The sequence below is a fragment of the Marasmius oreades genome, chromosome 7, assembly GCF_018924745.1.
Source record: "Marasmius oreades isolate 03SP1 chromosome 7, whole genome shotgun sequence".
Classification (NCBI taxonomy): domain Eukaryota; kingdom Fungi; phylum Basidiomycota; class Agaricomycetes; order Agaricales; family Marasmiaceae; genus Marasmius; species Marasmius oreades.
The window spans coordinates 3,021,738-3,036,333 of record NC_057329.1 but is presented as its reverse complement, the minus strand read 5'-3'; the positions used below and the strand labels follow the sequence as shown (position 1 = coordinate 3,036,333).

The 14,596-nt window shown below is 46.9% G+C and overlaps 4 protein-coding genes across 4 annotated transcripts; 3 read left to right on the top strand and 1 right to left on the bottom strand.

The window, feature by feature from the left end:
- The first annotated feature begins 1,845 nt into the window (after window positions 1-1,845).
- Window positions 1,846-5,872, top strand: E1B28_011720 (uncharacterized protein). The gene is made up of 15 exons (XM_043160805.1): window positions 1,846-1,921; window positions 2,119-2,914; window positions 2,978-3,421; window positions 3,479-3,661; window positions 3,719-3,762; window positions 3,819-3,877; window positions 3,936-4,006; window positions 4,059-4,450; window positions 4,499-4,635; window positions 4,685-5,065; window positions 5,130-5,177; window positions 5,246-5,293; window positions 5,356-5,424; window positions 5,490-5,537; window positions 5,604-5,872. The coding sequence occupies exons 3-15, from the start codon at window positions 3,266-3,268 to the stop codon at window positions 5,705-5,707; spliced, it is 1,740 nt and encodes a 579-aa protein (XP_043006578.1). The 5' UTR covers window positions 1,846-1,921; window positions 2,119-2,914; window positions 2,978-3,265; the 3' UTR covers window positions 5,708-5,872.
- Window positions 5,873-6,255: 383 nt separating this feature from the next.
- E1B28_011719 (uncharacterized protein) lies at window positions 6,256-8,947 on the top strand. The gene is made up of 13 exons (XM_043160804.1): window positions 6,256-6,587; window positions 6,644-6,829; window positions 6,884-6,927; window positions 6,982-7,040; window positions 7,098-7,168; window positions 7,222-7,595; window positions 7,644-7,774; window positions 7,822-8,199; window positions 8,262-8,336; window positions 8,389-8,427; window positions 8,498-8,560; window positions 8,622-8,687; window positions 8,755-8,947. The coding sequence occupies exons 1-13, from the start codon at window positions 6,405-6,407 to the stop codon at window positions 8,841-8,843; spliced, it is 1,758 nt and encodes a 585-aa protein (XP_043006577.1). The 5' UTR covers window positions 6,256-6,404; the 3' UTR covers window positions 8,844-8,947.
- Window positions 8,948-10,434: 1,487 nt separating this feature from the next.
- Window positions 10,435-11,445, top strand: E1B28_011718 (uncharacterized protein). The gene is made up of 3 exons (XM_043156774.1): window positions 10,435-10,658; window positions 10,718-11,216; window positions 11,265-11,445. Exons 1-3 carry the CDS (start codon window positions 10,458-10,460, stop codon window positions 11,342-11,344), a joined length of 780 nt encoding a protein of 259 aa, XP_043006576.1. The 5' UTR covers window positions 10,435-10,457; the 3' UTR covers window positions 11,345-11,445.
- A 1,791-nt stretch (window positions 11,446-13,236) lies between these two features.
- Window positions 13,237-14,368, bottom strand: E1B28_011717 (uncharacterized protein). Its single transcript, XM_043156773.1, has 4 exons — window positions 14,126-14,368; window positions 13,956-14,074; window positions 13,624-13,901; window positions 13,237-13,552 (listed from the first exon to the last, which is right to left on the bottom strand). Exons 1-4 carry the CDS (start codon window positions 14,257-14,259, stop codon window positions 13,289-13,291), a joined length of 795 nt encoding a protein of 264 aa, XP_043006575.1. The 5' UTR covers window positions 14,260-14,368; the 3' UTR covers window positions 13,237-13,288.
- Window positions 14,369-14,596: the final 228 nt, after the last annotated feature.

Here is a 14,596-nt window from a genome sequence, read left to right as displayed (position 1 = left end):
CAAGAAACCACAGATCGGCATTCTTGCCGGCGCTAATCAAGTATCGGATGAACACGTCTTGTTTGAGGAAGTCTACGTCGGAAGGAACCACGACGTCGATGTCTTCATCCTTCCAAAAGCGACATTCGGGTCCTATTGGTCCCCGACAAAATCTGCCTTGAGTAGGATCCATCCACAGCTCGTTTCTTGGGCATCCCAAGCTATTCTATATCACTAATTGATCAACAGTAACTATCAAGGCTACATGATGGTTCACTCACCCTCAACAACGAAATGTAATACAACTCTGCGCCCCCTAGCCTACCGTCAATATGCGCAAGAGGTATGAGTTCTATAGGTACGGCGTCAACAAGGTATCAGTAATATTACGCGACTGACTGAAACATACCTCCACAGAATATCAACGACGGAACCGATGACTGGTTGTAACCAAAAAGAGGAATGTCCCTAACAAAACATTCAATTCATTATAGGGAATAATCGAAAGGATTTATAGCTAGTACCTGAGCCAATCTTTCGAACATCGCGAAAAATCCCGCCTCCATTCCTGTGAATGCAGTCGTGAAGTTACCGGTACAGTACAAATCACAACTCTGGACCTTACCCTCGCCGCGTTTCGACCACGGTATGTCTTGACAGTGAACTTACTGTCCCCAAGTCGGCCAGCTATCATGATTTGCGCAATATACACCGCCGCCTCCGTGTCGTCTTTCCCATTCGAACACAACCGCCAAGAATAACACACATCCTTGTTCTTGTATATATCACCACGCTTGATTTCGGTGAACTAGAGTAATGCCATTAAAGTTCCGTTCGACATGTGGTTTTACACAGATGCACACACCTGAGATAGGTCTCGTAGGTCCTCGTTGATTTTCTTCTTCACTCGTGTCTCCACGATGGCTTGATGGATCGTACAGTCGTTGTACTGATCCCTTCCGACGCTTGAGAAGTTGGCATTGCCAATCTTGACTTTAGATGCACCAGTAAAAGCCTCCATCCGTAGGACGCGTTATTCGAGCCTGTCAATGAAGGACGCGTGGCTGTCAGGAACTTGCAAGTGATGGAAGAAATGGAAGATGGTGGTGCTCGCAGACAAAGGGCAGGAAGACTCATGTCTTATTAAGTATGCTGTACGTGTCATATCAGAACAACAGCATATTTCCCCATAACCCTAATCATTGCAGACACAAATAGATTGTGATTGAAGCGAACTAGGGTGTCATCGCTGCGCATAAGCTTGTGAACTGGGGACCAACCATGAGGCCGTAAAGTTGAGATCCTGCGACTGGAGATTGAGCAGAATTAAATAACTGTGCAAAAATGGAAGAAGCAAATGGGAGAAACTTACGTATTCAACAGCAAACCCGAGATGAACGATGATGAGCATCACGGACAATGAGGAACGCGTCTTTGCTAATATGCCAGCAAGAATCCAATCTCAATGCTTGAGAAGTTGGCATTGCTAATCTTGATTTTAGATGCACCAGTAAAAGCCTCCATCAGAACGCGTTATTCAGGTCTGTCAATGAAGAATGGAAGAAGGTGATGGTCGTGGACAGAAAGGCGCATGTACTGCAGACAGAATAGATTGTGACTGAAGCGAATTGTGGAGTTATCGCTGCGCATAAGCTTGTGAACGTTCGGTTGCCGTGAGGGATGTCGATGAAGCCTATGAGTTGCGCCTAGCTATTCTGTGCCAGGATCAATACTAGAAATGGACAAAGAAAATCGGAAGGACCTTACGCATTCCTGATGAACGGATGACGATGGGCGTCGCAGGCGATGAGCAACACGATGTCTGTCAGCCCGACTCCGATGCGCCCTCGCCGTTGCCATTACACTGCCATAACAGTGACACCGATAACTCATGCAGACACATTCTCCGAAAATGTCTCGAAGGTTCGGCGATGTTGACAAGGTATGTCGTTTGTCACACCAACTGTAGAAACAGCTGCGCAGCGTCAAGCCATGATGAGGGTCACTGCCAGGCTCGCCGTCCTTCGCTTTGATTTCGCACCGTCGCTGACGCGGTCATGTGGTTCCTTTCGTTTCCTCTATACACATCCCCATCATTGACATGCCCTCTATACACATCCTCATCATGTCTTCTGACAGCCTACAAGTGCTTACGCTGGAAATCAAAACGTTCTCAATGCCTTCCTATACCCACCAGAGAAAATCAACGTATTCTCCTTCTCTCGATGAGTCAATCCCTCCTCTGCCAGAGACTGAAATGCACCCTCTGTGACTTACAGCCACTTTCCTCTGGTGTCACCTACGCCTCAAAAGTAATCCCCCACTACCGCTGGTCCTTCGACAAACTCAGCGTCGCCTTCAACTTGCATAGAGGATAACCAACGCGTTACGGCGCGGCCTGAAGGAGCAACGAGGAGGTGAACGAAGTGATGTCGGAGATCGTAGACTATCTTGGCTGAAAGGTCTGGATGCTGAAGACGTCGAGATCAACGGTATGCCATTTCAAACTACACCGGCTTCGGCCACCCCGCCTATGCATCGGATCTTCCCCTCCAGAGCTGATCAATAATGAAGACGACGATCCGGACCTCATTGATTGCCACCACTGATATATCAGTCTCACCTTCCCGTTCATCACATTCGCGAAAACTCCTGGCTGTTAGGGGTGAAAATTCGCCACCACTGGTATCCTCACCGCTGAGGTCGCCCTCCGGTCAATTGCCTTCACCCTCGACCAACCCTCGTGTGACCACGGACCCACTGCTTCAGCATGATTGAATCTCGAGTTAGGAGGGACGTTTTATGACTCAAGTTGACTTGCGTAGTGGGGCTAAGGAAAGACAGAGATTGGATTCTCACTGGCATATTAGCAAAGACGCGTTCCTCATTGTCCGTGATGCTCATCATCGTTCATCTCGGGTTTGCTGTTGAATACGTAAGTTTCTCCCATTTGCTTCTTCCATTTTTGCACAGTTATTTAATTCTGCTCAATCTCCAGTCGCAGGATCTCAACTTTACGGCCTCATGGTTGGTCCCCAGTTCACAAGCTTATGCGCAGCGATGACACCCTAGTTCGCTTCAATCACAATCTATTTGTGTCTGCAATGATTAGGGTTATGGGGAAATATGCTGTTGTTCTGATATGACACGTACAGCATACTTAATAAGACATGAGTCTTCCTGCCCTTTGTCTGCGAGCACCACCATCTTCCATTTCTTCCATCACTTGCAAGTTCCTGACAGCCGCGCGTCCTTCATTGACAGGCTCGAATAACGCGTCCTACGGATGGAGGCTTTTACTGGTGCATCTAAAGTCAAGATTGGCAATGCCAACTTCTCAAGCGTCGGAAGGGATCAGTACAACGACTGTACGATCCATCAAGCCATCGTGGAGACACGAGTGAAGAAGAAAATCAACGAGGACCTACGAGACCTATCTCAGGTGTGTGCATCTGTGTAAAACCACATGTCGAACGGAACTTTAATGGCATTACTCTAGTTCACCGAAATCAAGCGTGGTGATATATACAAGAACAAGGATGTGTGTTATTCTTGGCGGTTGTGTTCGAATGGGAAAGACGACACGGAGGCGGCGGTGTATATTGCGCAAATCATGATAGCTGGCCGACTTGGGGACAGTAAGTTCACTGTCAAGACATACCGTGGTCGAAACGCGGCGAGGGTAAGGTCCAGAGTTGTGATTTGTACTGTACCGGTAACTTCACGACTGCATTCACAGGAATGGAGGCGGGATTTTTCGCGATGTTCGAAAGATTGGCTCAGGTACTAGCTATAAATCCTTTCGGTTATTCCATACAACGAATTGAATGTTTTGTTAGGGACATTCCTCTTTTTGGTTACAACCAGTCATCGGTTCCGTCGTTGATATTCTGTGGAGGTACGTGTTCAGTCAGTTGCGTAGTAATATGGATATCTTGTTGATGCCGTACCTGTAGAACTCATACCTCTTGCGCATCTTGACGGTAGACTAGGAGGTGTGGCGTTATATTACATTTCGTTGTTGAGGGTGAGTGGAACATTTAGTTTTGATAGTTGCTGTTGATCAATCAGTGATATAGAGCAGCTTGGGATGCTCAAGAAACGAGCTCTGGATGGACCCTACTCAGGGAAGATTCTGTCGTGGACCAATTGGACCAAACTGTCGCTTTTGGAAGGATCAAGACGTCGATATCATGGTTCCTTCCGACGTAGAGTTCCTCAAACAAGACGTGTTCATCCGATACTTGACTGGTCTTGGCGAGCAAGCGGATCTTTGGTTTCTTGGCGTGCTTAATTATACTAGTCGTGCTGAAAAACTCCGAGTCGAAGATATCCCTGCAACGAACCATCCCCAAGTCACTTCACGTTTGACAAATTCGACGATTGCTTTCAGCGAGAATGCACGGTGGTGGACTTGGGAAAGTTGTCGTTGTCTCGACACTGAACAAACGAGGGCAGACGGAGCCACGAGGTAACCTTCCACGAAAGCAAATGATGTCATTGACTGATCTAGTATTAGATTCCGCCTCATAGATGGCTGGCGCAAGATAGAATTGGAATCTATCAGCGAACAGTATTCATGGCTCTCACAAGCACTGAGTGTTTTTCACGCTCACAATATCTCATTGGACGAGGATGAGGACCTTTCCAACTACAGTGAGTATTTGTAAATACTGCTGATTTCAGGCTAACGCGTGGTCATCAGAGCTTGTCTGGCCGCATTTCAAGCTCACAGGCACACTTCAGAAATCCAAACGCAAACATCAAAGACGTGAACTACTACCCACACCCATCTACTTGATTTTCCTTCCTTCCCATTTTCCCGCCTATCATTGGTCCTTTGACCCAACCGGCCAAACTCCGCTCTCGCCAAAAACGTGCAAATACCTCGGCCTTCCCTTCAAACTATCCCTTAAGATCGATTACCGGCAAGACTCCTGGCCAACCAAGATCTACAAAGTCTTGAACGATTACCAAAACGCGAGGAGATTGGACCCCAGAACCACGGATTTCACACTGTTTTTGCGCCGATTCCCTATCTTCAAAGTCATTCCTGCTGAGAACCGCTTCCAAGAGATTGTCGAAGGTAAGTAGATCCGTCTGTCCGTCTCCATAGGTCGCAGAAGATCACGAAAATCCCCCTGCACCAGAAAATGTACCATTGCCGCTGGTCAATGCTCGTCAAAGAGACTCCGAACGTGAGATATATTAACTTTCAACTCCTAGCCCAAATCGCTGGTACTTATTGTTATTTCCAACACTACAGCAGTGCCCGAATCAAAGCTATCTGACGATAATAATCATCAAGGGAAAGGTGAAATCTTGCTTTCTTGCTTTTTGTCGCGCACGTTCTTACTGCATGTTGTTTCGGCCCAGACCAAAGTCCAGATGAATCTGATGAACCTCTCTCGCTCGAGTTGCTGTTCGAGGACATCCAGGCCGAAGGTACAGCAACCTCTAACTCGCATTGCTCCTAGACGTCTGTTGACAAGTCTTCCTTGTCTCGTCAGGATCCACGTATAACGCAAAGCGAACAAACACCATTCTTACTCGAAAACGTGAGAAATCCCCTCGCTTCGAGGTTTCTTCTTTGTGCTTATTGTCTCTTTTTGTTTCTCGAGTAGGCACGAAGCGCTCAATGTTGGGCGCGTTGTTTACCCCGCTCATTCGAGGGATTAAGTATCTCAGGTGTATCGATTCAAATGAGGACGCCTGTGGGTCAGAATGAAAACTGCGGGTTCAGACGGCCTAATGGGCGCGTTTCATTTAATGACACTTGCGGATGGGACCGTAAATCTTCGAACGCCGATGTACTTACCTATGCAAAATTGGATCAATCGGTAGCTCGATAAATAAGGACTAAACTCCAAACCCAAGTACAGGTCTGCAGCGCACGGTACAATCTGCCAGAACCAAAGAAAAACAAATTATTTTGTACCAAATCTTGGTAATTGAATACGGTGCAATAGCGTTATCACCCGATTTTTCTATCGTCGAACGATCTTTCAAGGAAAACTTCAGTAATTGTATCTATGTCGTTATTTTGCTAGATTGGGTGTATATACAGGTCGATATTGATTGGGGCCGGTATGTATGTATTATTCCATCGGATTCACCAACGACGAACGTAATGATATGCCTCCAACTTCGCTTCGGCACATTCCACACCAACTTTCAACCATCTGCATCAGTATTCGTCGTTTTTGGAGATTGGATTGACGTTCTCATCCTTCATCTTCATCCTCTGAAAAGATTTGCTTTGGATATCTCCTCAAACAATGTCACGGTCGAGGCGTCTATTTCTGCCTGTCATGAGCTGATCATGAGATTCAACTATTCAAACCCCCTCACCTTCTACCGCTCCCCCCTCCCTTATTCTTTCTCCGTCCGCCACCCCACCCCACATTCGTTTCCGATTTCACCAAATGTTAGGCTCGAATCATCCAACGATGGAGGTCCTTACAGGCGCTACTGGGATCACGATGAACAGAAGTCACTTTTCAAATGTGGGAAAGGATCAGTACAACGATTGCACGGTCCATCAGACCATCGTTCAGACCCGATGCAGAAGAAAGAAGTTTGACAGGGACCTACCAGAACTTTCCGAAGTGCGTACTGCGTAACTTCTAAAATATCCATCGCGACTCTGATGGCATTTTCCTAGTTCACCGAGATCAAGCGGGGTGATATTTACAAGAACAAGGACATGTGTTATTCTTGGCGGTTGTGCTCGAATGGGAAAGACAACACGGAGGCAGCTGTTTATCATGCAGAGGTCAACATAACTGGATCCGAGTTTGGACAGAAAAAGTTCACTGTGAAGACGTATCGCGGTCGAAATGCGATGAAGGTAGGGGTGGAGAGTTTACCTGCCCTGGTCAATTTTTATGATTGGATTCGACAGGAATGGAGGCGCGATTTTACGCGATGTTCAAAGGATTGGCTTAGGTATGCTATGGATCATTTCGATTATACCACACGAGGACCTAAAATGTTTGGTAGGGACGTTCCACTTTTCGGTTACAACAAGTCGTCGGTTCCTTCGCTGATATTCTGTGGAGGTCTGTGCCGGAAACTATCAGGATGCTCACTGAGGCTCATTCGCACTGTACTTTCAGAGCTCGTACCTCTCGCACACATTGAAGGTGGACTAGGTTCGGTGGGGTTATATTACATTTCGTTGCTGAGGGTGAGTGGAACTTGTAGCCCTTCTTGGTCACTGTTAATCGATTAATCGTATAGCGCAGCTTGGGCTGTTCAAGAAACCAACTGTGGATGGATCCCACGCAGGGAAAATTTTGTCTCGGGCCAATTGGGCCAGAATGTCGCGATTGGCAGGATGAATTCATCAATGACTTAGTTCCTTCCGACGTGGAATTCCTTAAAGAAGAGGTGGTCATCCGATACTTCGCTAGCAAGCAAGACGATCGAGGGCTTCTCTATACGCTTAGTTACAGTCATCTTGAAATACTTCAAGTTGACGTCCCGGTAACCAGTCACACCCAGGTCATTTCAGGTTTGACAAACTCAACAATTGCTTTCCTTGAAAATGTACGGTGGCGGCGTTGGAAAGATTGTCTTCACGATGAGCGAGTGATACCAGATGGAGCGACAAGGTAATCTTCCGAAGAACGATTGACCTTCATCGGCTGATTTACTTTTAGGTTCTGTCTCAGAGACAATCGGCGCAAGATACGAGTAGAATCCATCGGTGAACAGGGCGCATGGCTTTCACAAGCGTTGAGCGTTTTTCACGTTCACAACATTTCATTGGATGAGGACCTTTCCACGTACAGTGAGTGTTGTTAAATAGTATTGATTGCAGGCTACTAACTCCGGCAGAGTTCGTTGTCCCTTATTTCAAGCTCAGAGGTACAATCCAGGAATGCAAACGGAAACGACAACGACGCCAACTACTACGTGTACCCATTTATTTGATTCTCCTTCCTTCCCCTACTCCTGTCTGTCGTTGGACGTTTGACCCAGCCGGCCAGACACTGCTCTCGCCAGAAATGTGCAAGTATCTCGGCCTTCCCCTCAAGCTCTCCCTCGAAGTGATTCCCTTCCAAATATCCTGGCCTACCAAGATCTACAAAGCTTTTTATGCATACCAAATCGCGAGAAGGTTTGATCCTAAAAGCACGGATTTTGCACAATCTCTTCGATACCCTATCTTTGATGTCGTTCCTGCCGAAAACCGCTTCCAAGATATTCTTGAAGGTAAATCAATTCAGTATCTTCAAACCTGACCATCTCCACTCATGCGCTCTTTTCTTAAACAGAACAGGACGAAATTGTCATTGAATCGGAAGCTTTACCGTCGCCAAAGGTCCATGCTTTTCCAGAAGACTCAGAATGTGAGTCACTCACTTCGGCTTCTGATCGCTGCCACTTACTGTGCTAATACAGCAGTTCTCGACTCAAACGCTTACAATGGCCACATAGAAGGTGAATGAATAATTCCTTCCTTCCTTCCTTCCTTTCACGCTCGCACTTACATGTACGTATTTTCGCTCAGTCCAAAGTCCCGAAGAATCAGATGATTCTTTCACGCTCCATTTACTATTCAATGAGACGGAAGGTAAACTTCCAATCTAAATACTTGTAAATGTCCATTCATTCTGTTGTTTCCTTGTGTCCAGCATCCTCAAAAACGTCGAATGATGCCGATCCCGTGCAAACTTCGAATTTGGAGTACACTCAACAAGGTGAGCATCTCCTCTTCGTCGATCGCCTTCCATGGTTTGGTTTCCTGAGTGTTGCTTTTTCGAGCAGGCACGCTGCGTTCAATACTCGGCACAATCTTTTGCCAGTTCACATGGGAAGCTGTCGAAGGCTCGGGGATTTCAGCAGCAGCGATCTGATGCCGACCATTCTAGAGAATGGGAGTAACGACCATTGTAATTTAATAAACGTCTTTTCGTTGTATTAGCTGAGAGGAATAATAATAATACGATTTTTGAACGGCGCCGCGCGAAAGCGTAAATGAAAATTACACGTATATGGGTCGGTAACTTCAATCCAAGCCGATCACGAAGTACAACAGAATTTTGGTTGATTATTTGCATAACAACGCTAAAATGCTATCAGTCGATGGCCGAAGAGGCGGTCAAGAGTAAAATAAATGCTAGATTCCAGTCTCTGCACATAAAACATTGGCAACTGTCCTTGCGAAGATTATCATACGTAAAAGGCCGCACCAAAGTTTCACGATGTCCTTTGAGAGAAAAGGCTACGCCATGGAGCTGGAAGCTAACAGATCGTGATTTGCCAAGCTTGCAAGGCGTTAGTTGAATCTCAATTGTCCAGGAACTTGAGCCGAGGTCGTAGTCCTTCAAGGACTAAGAGATGAAGAGAAGACACGAGGCCGTGTACTTCGTCATGGTGATGAAAACACTGCCTTGTTCTGTCATAATCAGGAATAGGCTGGACTCGGCGCTAGTTTACCGTTATTGGGTACATGTGATGCGAAGGCGGGTTGCAGTGGAGAGCGAGGTAAAGACAAACATAGTCCAAGGGAAACCACGACAGTCGGGGGATAAAGATAACCAGGCCGGCAGAATTCGGAGAGAATGTAAGTTCATGCACAATCCCACAGTACTCCTTCGCCGATGCCGATCCCAACAAGCATCAAACATCGTACTTGTAGGGCCTTCCGACAAGCCCTAATCAGAATCCTATAGGAACAAGCGTTGACCAGCGTCGAGTAATTTGGAAAGAATAACCAAAAGGACATCGATGTAAAAACCTGATAACAGTCGAATATAACGACCCAGGAGTGACCAGCCGCAACCTCCGAACGTCTTCCCTCCAGCCCAAAAATTCGTCCTTGGTTCACCATAAACGTTGTTTGCGTATTCCTTTCAACGCACGACCACATATGATACGAATTTCAACATATCGCAACTAGCATCACCAGCCCAAACTTGAATATCGAGGCATATCATTCCGTCGAGAACCCAAGACTTCCGAGTGATCAAAGAATAGCCTAGTTTGAAAGACTCGAGAGGGAAAACGGAAGCTAAGTCGTTGCATTCAGCGGGAGAGTTTGAAATAATAATGGATTGCCGCCCTGAGGTATGGATTAAATATTCGAAGGATCAAAGGATACTAGGGACTCGTAAGTGCCGCTATGCGTTGTTTGAAGACAGAAAATCGAGGGTTTCGTCGTGTACTGGTACAAGATCGGTATATATCTTGAGGCATGCCATGAAGCTTTGGAATTGAAATACTGAAGGCTTGAAGCTTGAAGCCCAATGAGATGTCGGTGGACGTTATCAGACAGTATCAGACGCGGGCAGACAAATTTGTGGGAATTCTGATAATTCTGACGCGGTCCGACAAACGCTGACGAAGTACTTCTTTCCTCCGTTGTCAACAGCTCCAAGACTTTTACTCCCTGTATCGTCACGCGTAGTCCATTCAAATGAAATTCTTTTTTCTTAGCGTCCTTTTGTGCAACTTTCCCTCTCACCAGCATGTCCACCCAACGCAAGGAACCGCGCAAATACATCTGTACCTGTCAGAGGTTCTGCCGCGCTCGACTGCCCGAAGGCAAAACAGTTTCAAAGAGCACATACTACTCACACGCAAAGCAGAGAGAATTGGAAAAAGGACTCACCGTGGAAGAATTGCAGAATGTCGGGGGTAGAACTAGAAGGAAAAGGCAGAGAACTTCGGTATGTGCATAAGCTTGTCATCTCTTGTGGATTATACCTCTAATACAAGGTTTTCTTAGCATACTCATCTTCAATCCACTCTAGGAGAGATAGAAGGAGCAGACACAAGCCAACACTCCGCCGAGGCGACCCCCAGTAACGAAATTTTCGGAGAGGGAGTGGATGTTGGAATAAGCGGCGTTGGCCTCGACAACGATACTAGGAATTCAAGCGACTACGACGACAGAAGTAACGATGACCTTGACGATGACCCGGACAGCATCGAGAACGACTACAGCAAAGCCGCTCCAGCTCGACCAGATGTAGCACCGGCCAACTTTTTTGTCGAATCTAGTGTTGACGGCATACAAGAAAAGAACCTCAGAAGGCTGTATGCGGCGGATTGGCAGAGCTTATCTGAAAATAAGGGCAAGTCGGCAGATGAATTCGAAGCTCATTGGGACGATTTTGAACAGAAGAATAAGGATGGCCTGGAGGTAAGCTTCAGTTTATTTATACTGCGTTTACTCATTTTTATTATAGCGGTATCAACAGCTGTCGAGGGCAAAGAACTCGGAGGTAAGGAAGTCCATTAAAACGTCGTTCTTCTGGCTAACAGTCTTCCAGAAGGCTACATCGGCAACAGCAATGGGGAAGACCACTCGGAACCGAGGAAAAGGCAAGGGAGGACAGTAGGACCAGGTTGAAGAGAAATCGGTAGGAACGCTAAGCAACCAAATGACGTCGGAAATCCGCTGTAATTCGCTGTAGTCAATCAATGTACTGTACAATCCGGGAATGTCAAACGAATTCATAGTGTCCGAGTGAGGATGTTAGCGTGTGAATTTCGTCTTGGAATCCTTCATCCGTTCAAGCTTCAAAGAGCGGCAACCGTCACTCACAAATTTGGCAAACAATACCGACAACATTCGAGCAAGGTGTGCACGGCATGGTTGTTTTTACGTTTGGACGGATTCTTTGGGATACGACAAACTTGAAACCCCCAGCGGTATGGCGAGCCATTCTTTCTACCAATTTCCTTGACTTATCCTCACTACCCCAGACCGCTGCGCGTGTTGTCCTTGAAGCTTGAACATTGAACGTTCCCCGCCAACGCACGAATTTGTGAGGGCGGTTGCAGTTATCCGCTGTGCGTCTTTCTATTCGAGTTGGAGGATTCGTGAAATAAACAACCATGGAGAAGCCTTCAGGTGCATTTTAACCCATGAATTGACAAACGAGCCATTCTCATTTTACTGCTAGCGGAAGAATTCTCATCGAAGCCCCACAATCAAACTGTGGTTATGGATCTTCATTTGTGCCCAGTGCAGATATCTCGATGTCTATCATCGATTCCTATTTTACTCGCTTCCCACCCAACCCTTTCTTACCTTTTCGCCACATCGTCACCTCAACACACCGTCGTCCTTGTAATCTCGGGTCGGATCCATAGGCCCTTGTCTTTGCTCGGCTCAGTCCAGGATTTTTCGTGTACGAACAATTTACCGTCCATCGGGGAATTGTCGACGACGGAACCGCAACTTTATTACTACAGGGTGATGGGCCTCCTTCCCTGTCCATCGGGATCCCATTACCATTCACCCTGCACGGCATCCTAGTCCATCCATGACTTGTTCCTTGCGACAAGAATATTTACTGAACGCGATTTCCCCGCATTCGAACGGAAATCTTCGCACCAAGGGAGCCATCATTCCTCTCACATTTTATTTGCCAGCTTACCTTGGAATCGGTTATATCAAGGACAGAAAGGTTGATCCATTCCAATTTGGCGCAACGTTCCAAGCCGAGAACCCAGAGGCTAGTCCACTTTCTGAAAGCGGCTCGACCCTTTCGAATAGTGGATCAGTTAGAGCTTGTGAGCGGTTGACTGGGGCAGGGGATACCACACAAGAGGGTTAATGTAAGCTGCCTTACCCAATTATGAGGACCGAGTCGTTGAGAGCTTACTGCACCACAGGTTCTACCCACAGTGTCTCAATGTCCGGAAATCACAGAGCTTTAGGATAGATCGGAGCTCAGAGGAGTCTCGTTTGTTGTGAAGAGCCTGGTACGTGGTGACATACATCTTTGACGATATCTAAACCGGTCATCGTAGCATCAACATAAACAGCTCGAGAACACAACGCCGGAGGATGGTGAAAAAGGGATCTGGGAACCTTAACGGAAGGTTCCTAATTGATGATACAGTCTTCGTCAGGATGAGGGAAAAATTCCGTTCTTTGCTTTTCGGGGGACTTTTGTATGCCCCTCCCTATCCGGTCGTCATTTATGAATCTTTTCGACGTCATGTCATCCACGGGTTGCGAAGGTTCCTTCACTACATATCAAACCTTCCACAGTTTACCAAACATTTACATGACGCTTTTGCGATCGCCACATTCCTGCGCTGCCGAACTCGATACCGATCCGCCGAACCTACGACTCTTCTCCGCTCGAATAGAGTGTTCCAAACCAAACTATATTGTGCTTGTTTCGCAGATACAATCCAGACTTTATACTATGAGAACATATCAAATCAATTAACGAAAACCCACTCCTCCTGTTCCCTCACGCTATATCCTACTTGTCGAGGGGAAATCAATCAAGTCAAGTCGAATAAACCGTTAGAAGGCGAACCCTGAACCGACGATTTAATTTTTGCCCTGAGCATCACCATTCGTAATGGCAAGATGGCCACCGCTCTGGGAGGGAGGTTCAAGTTGCAACAGCTTGGTCAACTGAACCAGCTCCTCGGCAGTCGGCAGAATAGCCGGGGTCAAAGAAAATGTGTTCGTCTCTGGGTGGTACGTCTGTCCAAGCACCACGAGAGGTCCATATGACCAGACTCCTTTAGCAGGTGCATCTTTTGGTGCCGTGTAGTTGATTATAATGTCGCTGGTGCTCGTAAAGTCGAGCTGAAGTAACGCGGAGAGGCATTTCTCAGTCAAACGGCTGAAATCCCACAACAGTGGAAGGTGCTGCTTACCCGTATGGAGTTGGTGATGGCGCGCGAGATCATCATGTCCGTCTCGAGGTTCTGCTCGAACCAGACCAAGAGTTTCTTCTTGGGCGTCAAGAAGACGTCTCCAGACAGAACTGGTTTCTCAGCAACGTAGATGGAACTGTACTCGCTGCCGATAAGCGCGTCAACACCGAAGTGGATGGGGTCCGTGTACTGGTTGTGAACAGTGAATCCTGCTGCAGGATTCACTGGCCCAGATGCAGGGCCGAACACGCCAGCGGAGCTCAATGTGATCTCTTGACCTGCATTATTGATTCAGGGAACTGCGAGAATTGCACAAAGCGTGCAGTGCTCACCTCCCAAGATTGGGTTCTTCTTCGTGGATGCCTCTACCAACGCGCCGTCTGAGAACGAGTTCGTGCCAAAGACGCGGTAACGGTCTTCGAATCGGAACGTGTTCTGGAACAATAGTTTGCTGAACGAGAGGGAGTCAGCTACAATCCAAGGTGAGTGAACGTGTTCTTACTTTACACCTTGGAACACGACGTTGTATTTGCCGTTTACTTCCTTTGCGATGCAAAGTCTGTATCCGTATTCCTTGAGTGCAGTCAAGGATTCGTCGGAGATGTAGACTTTGAGGCTGTACTGGTTGTCAGACATGATTGGAAATGTTGTGAGAAGAGTTAATGCTGCTGAGTGCTGCTGCTGAGGATGTTCTGGTCTGGAGCTTTATAGGGCTTATATACCTCTCAGTGGGTTGTGTATCCTCTCACATAATACGAGTTCGTAAGTTGTAACTTGTCAAACTTCATGTGCCAAGAACCGGCGTTGAATCAACGCCGAGTCCAACTTGGTAGAGTTCACTGAGCCGAATTCAGTACTTTCTGTTGACTTTTACTTGCCGGAAAGACATCTTGAATGCACGCCGTTAGTGATGTGAATTGTTCGCCGCTCCCACATCAGACATATGCGCCACCTGTAAACCAATGCAGGTAAC

Coding starts and splice junctions, on each gene's coding strand:
- E1B28_011720 (XM_043160805.1), top strand. CDS start 3,266: ATGGAGGCTTTTACTGGTGCATCTAAAGTCAAGATTGGCAATGCCAAC. Junction 4,007..4,058: donor ATTACATTTCGTTGTTGAGG/GTGAGTGGAACA, acceptor TCAGTGATATAG/AGCAGCTTGGGATGCTCAAG. Junction 5,294..5,355: donor TAATAATCATCAAGGGAAAG/GTGAAATCTTGC, acceptor GTTTCGGCCCAG/ACCAAAGTCCAGATGAATCT.
- E1B28_011719 (XM_043160804.1), top strand. CDS start 6,405: ATGTTAGGCTCGAATCATCCAACGATGGAGGTCCTTACAGGCGCTACT. Junction 7,169..7,221: donor ATTACATTTCGTTGCTGAGG/GTGAGTGGAACT, acceptor TTAATCGTATAG/CGCAGCTTGGGCTGTTCAAG. Junction 7,775..7,821: donor TGAGGACCTTTCCACGTACA/GTGAGTGTTGTT, acceptor TAACTCCGGCAG/AGTTCGTTGTCCCTTATTTC.
- E1B28_011718 (XM_043156774.1), top strand. CDS start 10,458: ATGTCCACCCAACGCAAGGAACCGCGCAAATACATCTGTACCTGTCAG. Junction 10,659..10,717: donor GGAAAAGGCAGAGAACTTCG/GTATGTGCATAA, acceptor AGGTTTTCTTAG/CATACTCATCTTCAATCCAC. Junction 11,217..11,264: donor CGAGGGCAAAGAACTCGGAG/GTAAGGAAGTCC, acceptor ACAGTCTTCCAG/AAGGCTACATCGGCAACAGC.
- E1B28_011717 (XM_043156773.1), bottom strand. CDS start 14,259: ATGTCTGACAACCAGTACAGCCTCAAAGTCTACATCTCCGACGAATCC. Junction 13,902..13,955: donor GAAGAACCCAATCTTGGGAG/GTGAGCACTGCA, acceptor TCAATAATGCAG/GTCAAGAGATCACATTGAGC. Junction 13,553..13,623: donor CCATCACCAACTCCATACGG/GTAAGCAGCACC, acceptor GCGTTACTTCAG/CTCGACTTTACGAGCACCAG.